This window comes from Schistocerca americana, chromosome 3 (genome assembly GCF_021461395.2).
Source record: "Schistocerca americana isolate TAMUIC-IGC-003095 chromosome 3, iqSchAmer2.1, whole genome shotgun sequence".
Classification (NCBI taxonomy): domain Eukaryota; kingdom Metazoa; phylum Arthropoda; class Insecta; order Orthoptera; family Acrididae; genus Schistocerca; species Schistocerca americana.
Window position 1 is genome coordinate 540053622 of NC_060121.1, and position 13922 is coordinate 540067543.

General features: G+C 37.9%; 1 protein-coding gene across 3 annotated transcripts in view; it reads left to right on the forward strand.

Annotated features, from left to right (window-relative positions):
• Positions 1-13922, forward strand: part of LOC124605344 (coiled-coil domain-containing protein 22 homolog) — a 231796-nt gene that overhangs the window by 187708 nt on the left and 30166 nt on the right. For 2 of the 3 annotated variants that reach the window (XM_047136955.1, XM_047136957.1), the window contains exons 9-10: positions 278-452; positions 1183-1317. In XM_047136955.1, coding sequence (XP_046992911.1) covers positions 278-452; positions 1183-1317 — 310 coding nt within the window. Of the gene's footprint in view, positions 1-277; positions 453-1182; positions 1324-13922 lie in introns of those variants that run through there. The other variant, XM_047136956.1, reaches the window with a different exon arrangement.

Sequence of the window (13922 nt, forward strand, 5' to 3'; positions counted from 1 at the left end):
TCTTTTATTTTTATTTTAAAACCGTTCTTACTTTAAAAAGATACACTTCATAATTGTCCTTTTCTACACACCTGGGTAATGCTCAGTGCGTTTTCTGTTTCTACACATTATTCTCCCATATCAGTGGAAATAATCTTCTCTTTATTCTGTCCAATTATAGTTTCAGCCTTAGAAGATCATTTAGTGTGATTATTTATTTAATATTAATGTTTGTTTTAGAAATAAAAAGCATCAAAAACTTCATAATTGTAATGCTGAATAGTCCCTTTATTTCCAGGGTATCCAGGACAGCATACACCAGGCGTATCATGGAAATCATTGGAAACATTCGAAAGCAACGTGATGAAATTGCCAAGGTCCTAGCAGATACACGAGAGCTTCAGAAGGAGATAAACACTCTCTCAGGACAACTTGAAAGATCATTCACTGTTGCTGATGAACTTATATTTAGGGTATGCCTCCTCTTTGTGGCACATTAATGTATTTTGTAATTACTAGAAAAAGAAACTTTATAGCGTATAATAGCCCAGGATGTGAATTAAGTATCAAACTGTGTATGTTACAGCCAGTTCAGTTTTTAATACAAAGTTTAACTTGGAAATTTTTGAAGTTTGATTTTGCAAACAATTTTTGATCTCAGCATGTAATTTGTGAACCCACACAGTGATGATTTAGTCACGTGCTCTCAGTGCAACAAAAATCTGTGAAACATGGATATCTCATGCAGCCATTTATAACGTAAAGATGTTGTGGAGGAATGTGTTTGTGCTAAAGTTACTCAACATGCAAATACTATGAAATTTGGCATGTGCTGAAGTGGTGTGGCTTAGTATTTTTCCAGAGATATGTTTGTCACTATGTGTGAAGTTTTCTCATCATAATATAGTGCCTGCATCTGGATTTCAGTGCTGTTATTTAAATCAAAAATTGAACTTTGAGTGCTGATTATCAGCCAGTATTTCATAATTGCTCTTATCTGTTTTTACTGCAGATGTTCTTTCTATGGGCTACTTACTGCCCTAAAGTTGTGATGTATCTTTCACTACGTTATTCCTCTTTTATGTCTTCTGTCACAACTTTTGTCAGAGGAGACATATAGTGTTACTGCATCATATATGTGTTTATTTTCCTCTTAATTGATTTGCCAACTTAGTTCTCACTCAGTTACAACTTTAATTCTAGGATGCCAAAAAGGATGAAGTTTCACGGCGTGCGTACAAGTTATTGGCAACACTCCACTCAGATTGTTCAGAACTAGTTCAGATGGTAGAAGAAACTGGCGCTATAATACGAGAGATCAGAGATCTTGAAGAACAGGTATGAGTGTTGCTCTTTAAGTTTAAAAAAAGTAAGCAGTGGATGTTTGTGTAACTTTGCAATGCCTTTTCGCTTAGTGCCATTTTAGGAGAATTTATAGTCCATTGATATTAGTCATTACCAGCCACAGAGCCCTTATCTTGTTCACTCATTTTCTTACGCTGCAAAAATGAGGCATTTGTGTGACTATATCAAGAAGACACTCACATCGTGAGGTGTCACAGTGGTCAGCACACTGGACTTGCATTCAGGAGGATGACAGCTCAAACCTGTGTCTGGCCAACCTGATTTAGGTTTTCCGTGATTTCCGTATATCGCTTCAGACAAATGCTGGGTTGGTTCTGTTGAAAGGGCATGGCCAACTTCCTTCCCAATCCTTCCCTAATCTGATGGGACTGATGACCTCACTGTTTGGTCCCCACCCCAAAACCAACCAATCAACCACATCAGTACAGCTAGTAATCGTAGTATAGTTGAGGAAGATATTGCAGATTACAGTCTGTTGGCTGTGTTCGTATCTTTGGTTTGGGCCACGTCAGTCTAACAGCTAAGACTATTTGGTTATGAAGCATTTACACATTACAATTGTTACACTGTAAAGCTTTGCTCAAGCTGAACATTGTATTGAATAATATAGTGCTTTACTAGGCATTGTTCTATTGAAGTTGGTTTACCTTCGCCTTCATCTGTCCTTTGAATCAACTTCTCAGCCAGTTACAGTTGTACCTATAGTTTGAAATGTACACCGAAACGCAGTGCAACATTATTTATCGTTTTTTCATTGCTAGAGGTGAAGTGACAGAAACAGTGCTAGGACCAATGGGGGTTCAAATCCCAGATGTTTGGCTTTGTGGTCTGGAACTTGACCATGAGCCACCGAGGCACACAGCTGTATAACACATTAATAAATTATTTATCAAACAGAAACTGCACTGAGTCACAGAAAGAAACACTGGTTATAAGACGCAGCTCTGTTTGAGAATCAAACAAAGAAAATGGTTGTGATATTCTACTTTGTTACTTAAGGTCTGATTAATAAATAACAAATAATTACATGTAAACACAGAACTACATAATCCACTTATCCATAAATAATTTATTCACTAATAAAATTTTACAACTGATCTATTTGTTAGAATAGTTATATAGAAGCAAATTTATTGGAATAATGCCCATCCCTGTTTGTAATACTATTGTTGATTTCCACATTACACATGTATGTAATTTTGCAATGTAAATTAACAGATAATAATAAGTACTTAAGAATCCAAACTGGATATATGCTAATATTTTCATTCCATGGGTGTTCTCAAAAAGGTAGAGAACAGTAACTTGTGCCAAAGAGCCCTCACCTCTTATAGTGATACATAAAGAGTTGATAGTCTTCTTAACAAGGGGTTATATAAAAATTGATGACAATAATAACTGTTGTTAGAAGTCATTTGATGAGCATGACAGACAAATTATGCTGTCCAGTCAGTTTGGTCATTATTTCATTGTTTGCAAGAAAGCAGTGAGTGAGTAAAACATCTGTGCTCTGGGAAACTGGTTGGCTGTGCACACTTTCTTGTCAGCCATTGAAGTTGGATGGTATCTTTGTCACATGCTTGCATATAGGACAAGACTCCAGTGAAGTGACCAATTGGTATGCAACACTTGGCGAGCTGTTTGTTTGTATGTGCCATCCAATGTTGGACTGGTGAGCTATTTGTTTGTATTCACCATCCTATGTCAAGTTCCACTGTTTGTTTGGACTTCTAGAACCGCAGATGTGAAGCTTGTTAATGTGTTTACATTAAATCCATGTAATAACATTCTCAGTACTAGTGACCTTGCACGTTATGGTATTGACCCTCAGTAATTTTGTGGGCAACTCTGAACCCAACAATCAATCTTGGCATAAATTTGTGTATTTGTTATTGTATATCAGTGTACTTACAACTGTGCTCCGTGTTTAAGACAGAATGCTTAGCTACTCATGCCCAAAGTGGCATGTCAGACAACATTCCCCAGAACTAAATTTTCACTCTGCAGCAGAGTGTGCACTGATATGAAACTTCATGGCAGATTAAAACTGTGTGCTGGACCAAGACTTGAACTCGGGACCTTTGCATTCCACGGGCAAGTGCTCTACCATCACAGTTTTAATCTGCTGGGAAGTATCAACTTTCCCCAATTGGAAGTATATAAGATCCATTGTTTTATTGCCACAAACTTCCTTGCAACACATGTCTAAGACAATATTTTTCTTTACCTGTATCAAGCTACATAATAATATTGTCAGAACGTTTTTCATAATTTTCATATTTGTCAGGCCAGCCTCCGCTGAAAACATACGCACACACACACACACACACACACACACACACACACACACACACACACACACACACATCTCATAGAATAAATATGTATTATGAATGAAAACACAGAAGATACCAGTGTGTGTTTTCATACATAATGCATAAAATGAAGTACCAAGAACTGATGGAACTGTCAGTCATTATGGAAAGGATAGTTGCTACTCACCATATAGCAGAGAAGGCAGCCAGAGACTGTGGTCGTGCATGAGAGTTGTTGCACGTGTGTGTGTGTGTGTGTGTGTGTGTGTGTGTGTGTGTGTGTGTGTGTGTGTGTGAATGAGCACTTACCTTTTATGTATTGTGCATGGTATCCTTTGAAATACTCTCCTCCACAATTGATACACAGCTTCCAATGCCATTTCCACTTCTGGAGGCAGTCTTGGTACTCCTCTTGCTGGACCTCATAAAACACTGTCTGCAAATTTTATTTTATCTCATCTATAGTTGCAAATCTTCGTCCTTTCAAGAGGGTTTTAAACTTAGGAAATAAAAATAAAAGTCGGAAGGGGCCCGTCTGGAGAGTATAGAGGATGGGGTAGGTAACTGATTTCATTTTTTGTGTAATAGTTATGCGTCAACAGGAATGTAGGAGTGGGTATGTTATTGTGATGTATGACATTGTCAGGCTCACAATGCGTCACAATATTACCATCAATTAACAGTTTTTCCTAGTGGCACAATTTCATGATGAACTAATCCTTCAAAGTCAAAGAAACTATCAGCATGGCTTTGACATTTTACCTGATCTACCAAGCTTTTTGTGGTCTTGGAGAACCTTTCCCAACCTATTGTGAAAATTGAACCTTGTTCTGAACATCATAAACGTAGACCCATGTCTCATCACCAGCTATGATTTTCTTAAGAAACATCTTATTCCCATTTGCACAATCCAAAAACTCTTCACAGATCGCGAGGCGAAGGTCTTTCTGGTTTTGACCCATGAGCCGTGGGACAAATTTGTGACAACATGATGCATTCCATGATGTTGTACCAGGATTTCATGATGTGATCCAACTTAAATGTTACATTCTTCTGCAAGCTCTTGGACAGACGGTATGTGATTGGTATGCACAATTTCGTTGATGTTCCTGACATGCATGTCATCAGTAGATGTTGAAGGGCGTCAAGAATGAGGGTCATTTTTAACTTCCGTCCTGCCATTTTTAAACCATGTGAAACATTCGTAATACCGAGTATGGCTTAAGCACTTATCACGGTAGGCTTCCTGCATCATTTGGTGTGTCTGTGTAAAAGTTTTCTTGAGTTTCACACAAAATTTAATGCAAATATGTTGCTTCTCTAACGCTCCAATCTCAAAATTCGCAAACTGTGAGAGACAACATTGTACTGTATACAGCACTGAACAGTAACTAACAGACATACAACAATGAAACTTCCGGCAGTTACACATTAAACACAGGGGTGTGTAGGGATATCAGTCACATTTTGCTCCAACACTCTATTGACACGAAATTACTAATGTTCTGGAATTTTTTGAACAGACCTAGTATGTTTTCAAATTCTGTTGAAAGCTTTGTTTGACATCTTTTTGTTACCGTATTTACTCGAATCTAAGCCACACTTTTTTTCTGGTTTTTGTAATCCAAAAAACCACCTGCGGCTTAGAATCGAGTGCAAAGTAAGCGGAAGTTCTGAAAAATGTTGGTAGATGCCGCCATAACTAACTTCTGCTGTCGAATATATGTAGCGCTACACAGGCATGCTTTGGAGGTGCAAAGATAAATACTGGCGCCAAAACCTCTGCATCAGTAAATAAATTTAAAAAATTCTCGTCTTCCACATTTTTCTCCGCCCCCAAGTTTCGACCACTGCATTTTCATACATTATCCAACGAAGTAAATACAAATTCCGTATTGTTCATCTTTGAATGTAGCAGCATTTCAATGTACTACGAAAATCCGGCTGGCAAGACTGTTTGGCATGTTTGTCAATATGGCCAACTGTACATTCTGAATTTTTTCTACCTGTGAGAAGAGATGGTTGCTAATAGGAAGTTTTATGAATTGTGAATCACATGCAGTATTCTCTTCACCATAAGAATAATATGAATATAAACATTTTGCCATGTATTGTTTCGTGTTTGCTGCTATCTCATTTAAATCCTGTCTGCCTAATAAATTTCAATGTACTATGAAAATCCGGCTGACAAGACTGTTTGGCATGTTTGTCAATATGGCCAACTGTACATTCTGAATTTTTTCTACCTGTGAGAAGAGATGGTTGCTAATAGGAAGTTTTATGAATTGTGAATCACATGCAGTATTCTCTTCACCATAAGAATAATATGAATATAAACATTTTGCCATGTATTGTTTCGTGTTTGCTGCTATCTCATTTAAATCCTGTCTGCCTAATAAACTACAAAACTAGAGTGGGACAGCAGCAAATGCTGAAGAATATACACATCATCTCATGTTTATAATTGTCTTATTCTTATGCGTAATAGTGATACAGTCAGAAAAGAAGCACAGCAATTGACTAGATTTTTAAATCTAAGATGACTCTAATTTCTTTGCAGAATGTTACGCACTAAAGAGGCGTGTGCAAAGATTTTGAAACGGAGAAAAATTTTCGCTGAACTCTATCATACGCAGTCTATTATTTAGTTCTTGTTGATCATTGTCAAAGAAAGCAGCAGTGTTAGTAACAACAAATAGCAGTCTCTTGCCATTGTTTCGCTAATGAGATGATTCTTCTCTCTCTCTCTCTCTCTCTCTCTCTCTCTCTCTCTCTTTAATTGTAAGTGGTGGTAGCGTGCACAAAAGCAAGCCATGCTGCGAGCGGTGACATGCCATAAACTCTCATTATCAGAATGCGACAAACAGTACATGACACAGTACAGTAATGCATTTTCAGCTTAGAGTGACGTAAACACCTATAACAAAGAGAACGGCACTTATCAGATCAAAGAAAAATAAGCAATCAATTCAAACCAGACAAAGCACGTAAAAAGGAAGGGTACCCGTATAAATACGGTCGGAGCACCTGATGCATAGCAATGGCTACATGGTAAAGCTTAACTGCAAAGCTTACTACTCGAACCAAACTACTGTAGCTGTATCATCATTCGTGCGACCTAAATTGTGTCTCATGTTACAATGGACCAACTATGTTTAGATTTGGAGGTGACACACACTGCCTGCATAATGTCTGTGCTGGTGAAAATGGCCACACTGCCTACATGCCTCAAATAAAATTAAGTGCCAGTGGACCATTTAAATGTTGAAACACTGCTTAAGTTTGGGTGACAGTACACTCACGTGTTTTTCGATTTTGGAGCACATTTTGTGTTGTGACTGGAGACAAAAACAATTCCACATATTTGTTTCCTCTTTGATTTCCAGAGAACCGCCTAATTTGTTAACTTTATAGTGACAGATATTTGTCAGAAATTTGGGGATGGCCAAAGAACCCACTAAGGCTGGGTCAACTGGCTAGGTGTCATCGCCAAGTTTGAACAGGACAGTAACGACAAGAGGAAACTGACAATGCAGACAGCATATCAGAATAAAAAAGTCCAAATGAGTAAACCAAGAGTGTACACCTTAGACGTAGTCGAATCTGACAAGGAATGGTCCAATAAGACATGCCAGAACCTTCCCCAAAATTTTTTACACAGGAAGAAGACGACAGAAGGATTGCACTGTCAAAATTTTAGCTGCTAAGAGGCACTGCAAATATTAAAAAGAAAAAAAGAAAGGCTGAAAATTGCCAAATTTATAGTGCGCCAGGCGGCAGTAGAAATGTACACCCCTACTGGTACTGTAGCAACTGCGCATGCAAAACTAGGCACACACACACACACAGCCGAGGTCGGTGGTACATTGTAAACAGGAAACACGATACAGCCTGATCGTAATTTGTGAAGGACATTTCTGGCTACCGTTTGTTTACAGTTTCTCTGCTGCAGTACACAGTTACTGTTGTCTCGAATTAGCCACTAAAGTAACATCTATTACAAATTGTCAGTTGCTTTTTGCAGTTTTGGTAAGTATTGTCAATACAGATAAAGCTGAATTAATATTTATTGTGCTTTCATAAGGCATGCCTGCTAATAGTACATTCATTCGAATGATATAAACATTTCGTTTGAAATTGTGGATATGTTAGAAGAAAAATAACTGTGACGATTCCATGAATTGTTGTTCAGATGACTCCAGTTGTGCCAGTAATAGTTCTGAAGAAGAATACTTTGTAAGCCTGGAGGGAAAAAAACATACATACTACGACAACTTTCAGCAATAAAGAAAAGACAATGAAATATTGGTTAAATGAAAGAGGAGAATAAACGCTTGAAGTTATGCAGTGTCAGGATTGTGACAGGTTCTGGAAATCGGGGAGTATCAGGGAATTTAAAACACGTTAGGGAAATCAGGGTAATTTGAAAAAATCTCTAGAAAAATCTGATTTTTGTCTCAGTAACTGAAATGGTTTGTTTACTGAGGTGTCACGCTTTGACGCTGGCTCGGTGCAGGTGAGTACGTGCACTACTTCACTACTCCCTCATTCCTACTGCTTCTGGTCTTCCAACAACTCCCCTCACCTTGCAGTTAGTGCTGCCACCACTTCTTGCCACTAGCCTAGCAGCTACCGATGAGAGGTTTGTTTGGATCTAATTCTCAGAGACTGTAGACACAGTGGCCAGAAATGGTGGTCATGTGTGCATGAGTTATGTCTGAGTGATTGTGTGAATGTGTGTATACTTTCATTTTCTGACAAAAGCTATGGCTGAAAATTTAGTTTTGAGTGTGTGATTGTTTTTTCTACATGCCTGTCTGCAGCTCAGCAATCATTTTTACGGTGAGTTGCTACCTATTGTCATTATTATTGATTCTCAGAGTATTTGAACAAGTTATCTGTTGCATGTATTGATCACCGTGGTCTCATTTCATCAACGTGCTGTCTGTGGGTCGAGAATAGTTGACCATGCGAGTGGATTTCTATGCCAGTCTAAAACTTCAGGCTATGTCTGTGGGTATCTGTAATGGATCGTGCCTGCTGATATGAAGCCATTCAGTTCACACTAATGTGCAAGTCCTGCCCGTCGGATGTAGTCTCACAGATCTGACCGCAGGCCAGGTCTGTCTGTGTGTGTGGCATAATGTAATGAATTTTTATGGTTTAACCACGGACCCAGGACTGCATTGGCTCCTCAGTGGGCCAGAGGCCATGGGCAGTGGATTTAAAGAATTGTGACTGTCTCACCACAAGTATGTTGTACAGTGTGGCATTTTATAGACATTTTAATTGTTCTAGTACATTTTTTGGTTTATATGTTATATATTTGAAAGTATGGATGATAAGAAAAAGAAAATTGTGTCAGTTGCTGGCAGTTTGCATGCTGCATACTCTTATATTTCTCAGAAGCAAAATCAAACAATACCTGTAAAATAATAGATATAACCCAGTGGGTAACAACTGACAATAATGAGCATGGTAGAACCAACATTTTATTGGTAGTCACCTACAGTGTTGGTTTACACAATTGTTCCCCACCTTATACACTTCTTTCAAGATGCCTACTTTTTTCTGAGGTTATTTCTGAGCTTAGAGAAGGTATTTTAAATCTGTATTGCAACTCCAAGGAAATGCATATTTTTGTCGCCAAATGTGTTTCGTTTTATTGAAATAAAGTGACATCAGTGGTCTGAATAAAACACACATACCACTTCGCTTGCTTTCTCCATCTAAAAACAGTTCATTACAAAAGATGTTGATGTTGGTACTAAGATTTTTTTTGTTTGCATCAGGAAACACAATCTGCATGCAAATTTTTTTTTGTTTGGATCTTGTTTGCATTATTGTTTCTTGTACCATGGCTGCAAAGATAGTTTGTCAACTCACTTCTTAACTTACACTTGAGATCTCAAAATTAAAGAACTGCAAGGCAAATTGGAACAAAAACTAAAAAATTGACAGTTTAGTTGCAAAAATCTTGCTATCAACATATCAAAATCTGTAAAAATGGGAAAGAATAATTTTCAGCATTTCATTCGAAATGCATTCCTACCAGCTGCAGAAACTAATTCATTGCCTTTGTTGGATTCATGGCCTGGACATAATGATGCTGCATGTTTTTATGGAGGATGACGAAAAATCTGTAGGTGTAACGTGGATTCCGCCTAGAACTACTAGTGTGATTCAACCTCTTGACAAAAAATTTTTTCAACAGTGGAAAGCATTTGTCAGGAAATTATCAGACAGCGTAATTTCCGATACCTCTCTCTCATTTCAGGTTTATCTGCAGAGCAGTATTCTTAAGCTCCAGTCATTTGTGCATTACCAGTTTTCTTTGCCATGCTTTACAGATTTCATCAAGTATGCCTAGTATGCAGCACAATATGCAGATCAACGGCCAGAACCATTTCTGACTCCATCCCAGTTCTGTCTAAATAAAACTAGTGGTTACTGTGAAGTGCCTGACGGCATCAATTTTTCCTTTATCTGGTGTGCCTGACACAAGAAAAATGTTTGTTTTTGTCATTCAATTGACACTTCGCATTTTTGTGTTGGCTGCAGGGAATAAACAAAGAGCTGTTTGAAAAATGTACAACATTCAAACATTATTATAAGAAATAGCCTACAGGAATTATTGTAAAATTTGGTACTGCAAGACACATTTTATTTCAACGAATTAAAAGTCCTAATTGATGGATATCATCTGTGACATCAAACACGGTCAGGGTTTTATTTTCTCTGCTAGCCACTTTTCTCAGAATTACATGTGCAAGAATTGAACTGTCAATATGAAGTTCTTCAAAAAAATGTTTGTATAGTTTAAGCCAGGTTTTCACTGGAGCAAACAAGCTAACAAGAACGAGTAAAATAGAATTCTGTCTGGTGTACCCTGTTGGCCTCTTGCAGGCCTTTCAACTGGATGCCACTACAGCTACTTACATGTCTCTAACCTTCCCCAGTTAGCTTATCAGAAAATGGAGACCTGCAGTTTAACATGGAATCTGAATCACATGTCTTTCGTGGCCACTCCAACATCAGTGAGAAGTGAATGCTCCATTAAAAATCGTAGTGAAAGGTTGTGGTCTGAATGGGATTTGGTCCCACGCTCTCTGTACATGAAGCACGTGCTTCGCCTCAAATGAAAAACAGCCCACAGTTGCACTAAATTATGTTTATTTTAAACCTTGTCCATGGTTTCTGCTATAATAATATAGCCCTCTTCAGAAGTCTTAAAAATGATCAAAATAACATCTAAACTAATGATACAATCTACACATAAACTTCAAAATTAGGTGAGTGATACCATATTACTTATGTACAAACTAATAAATGAAAATTGTCTTAGCCCAGCGGCTGCGTCAAGACCAATAAAATAATTTCAACAGACATAAGCCTGTTTAGAATATAAGTAAAATTACGTATGGCACCGTGTGTCCTCCGCAATTACCTCTGTTATACTGGGCCCATGGTCATCAAATGTGCTGCACCCCTTGCACCAAAGGTGGCACATACCACAATAAGCTACATCGCACCGTTTATCAGGCAACTAGTCAATAAGTATGTAATAAATTTATAGCAGCCTACATGTGCAAATAAAGGACCATATACTTCTCAATACGAATGTCCGACAGATGAAACACTGTTGCATATGATCATTAGATTGGTAGAACATTAACAATTTCATATAACAAAGTGTGTTATATCACTATTTGATGCATGATTCGGTAACGAGACTATCATATGCAAATATAACTTCAGTTTACATTATACGCTCTAATAACTTATAGGGCTAATTCTACCAGCCAACCGTAGTCATTGTACATAGCCACATTACCAGTGATTGACATTAGTTCTACGACTAGCACTCTAGTATGTGAGTGTGGTAACATGATACAAGGTGACCAAGGGCACATTAACATATCTGCCTTCAACATAACTACTGTTAACATAAAAGCAGCTCATGACTTTGTATGACAAATTCCTACAGGAGCATTGTCCTAAAACATTAGTTTATCTCAAAAGATAATCGTACAATCATATGGCACAATCGAGTAACTACTAGTGCCTATCTGCTACGTCCAATATGGGCTGAAAACCTTCAAGGAAGCTGGAACTTTTCAAATAACACTGATCATTCATTAAATTCCTATTGTCAAACTTTGTGTGCTTGTATGTCTGCACCTTCTCCAATAAATATAGTTTCATACCATTTGCTTCTTTACACAATAGTTCGGTGTCGTTAAAAGGTTGAGGTGTATGTCCTTCTTCGATGATTTGTTCAGCAAACATTGACCCATTCTTATTCATACCCATCCTCGACGGCATATGTTCTTTGTATCTTATGGCTATAGACCTACCTGTTTGCCCTATGTAATACGGCGGGCAATCATTACATTTCAATTTATAATCTCCCGATTGCAATAGCTTATTGTAATTGTTATTGCTGAAACAAAGAAAATTCTGTTTTAAGCTATTGTTCATGGAAAATGCTACATTACAGTCGTGTTCATGGAGCACACGTTGCATTTTATAACCAGACCATTCTTGTTTTAGAAAAAAACAACGAAAAATAATGTGACCATTTGACCTTACACACATAGTGGAAACGCAAACTGTCACCTCGTGAGATTATGCTGGACATTGGTAATTAGTGTTCTGTTTATAAATTACCCCTCAATGGTAATGAGAAGCCAGGGAAAACTGGCAGCTGACATACAAGGAAAATTTTGGACCAGTGTTAAGGAGAAACGGAGATACAGTTCTGTGTAAAGTGCATGGTCTCCACGCATGTCAAAGGCCTTTGAATATGTCTGCTTGTGTCTGTATATGTGTGGATGGATATGTGTGTGTGTGTGTGTGTGTGTGTGTGTGTGTGTGTGTGTGTGTGTGCGCGAGTGTATACCCGTCCTTTTTTCCCCCTAAGGTGGGTCTTTCCGCTCCCGGGATTGGAATGACTCCTTACCCTCTCCCTTAAAACCCACATCCTTTCGTCTTTCCCTCTCCTTCCCTCTTTCCTGACGAAGCAACCATTGGTTGCGAAAGCTTGAATTTTTTGTGTATGTTTGTGTGTCTATTGACTTGCCAGCACTTTCTTTTGGTAAGTCACATGATCTTTGTTTTTAGATATGAAGTACATAGTACTGTATCTATAATTTTCTTCGAATAAATGGTATGAACAAGATAAAACTCTTAGTACTTTTTCTGCATGGAACACATTACATATTATGTAGAATAAATTATTTTGAAACTTCCTGGCATATTAAAACTGTGCCGGACCGAGACTCGAACTCGAGTTCGATAAGCTCGAGTTTGAGTCTTGGTCCAGCACACAGTTTTAATCTGCCAGGAAGTTTCATATCAGCGCACACTCCGCTGCGGAGTGAAAATCTCATTCTGGATAAATTATTTTGCTTAACGAGTGTTTCATATTATGAGTAATGTGAAATCAGTTCAAAAGTAAATAGGGACAACATACTAAGAACATAATTTTTTGAACACTCAGGTTGAACATAACAAGCAACAGTGGACAAATCTTGGACAATGAAAGTTTTTATAGACTAGAAACATAATGTCTGTACTTGAATACACAGGCTGTCCAAAGTTTCTGTGCAGTCTTTGATCTAATGACTGAATAATCATGTTTTCTTCTTGATGCAAAGTTTCAAAAACAGAATTAAAAATGCTTGCACAAATGTAGGTTATGGTACATTGAAAACTTTCAAAAAAATACTCTTCTCTTGGAGAGAATACTATCATTTACAGATGATATTTGCCTGCTTCACACAAAATGGTTGATCCTGAATGGCTCTTACACAGATGGAGACCACAGCTTTCACATGTTAACTTGGTTTTCGTGATGTTGTCTCTGGCTATCTGGTTACTTGCATTCCTCAAGCATCTTGATTTCCTAGTTGGTTCCTCATTTGCAGCAATTTTGGTTACCTCTAGTTTCTTTTCAAGGATGTCTCCCAAAGCACAAATAACAGTCATTTCAAGTCCTCAGATCACTCTTCTACATATGGTTTCGAAAGTTTAGGAACTAATTCAGGGAGACACAGTTTTCTGGCATTTGATTTCCCTTCGTTCCACTTAGGCACATTCATTTTGAACAGTGTGCGTGAGTTTACTGCTGGTATATCAAGTAGAATGTAGAACGTTGTCATTGGCCATCTTCTTGTAGCCCTTTTTGTAGAGTATGTCCTAGTCATTTGATCTATGGCATCTACTCCTCCCTTAGTGGAATTATACCATAGGTATCGATGG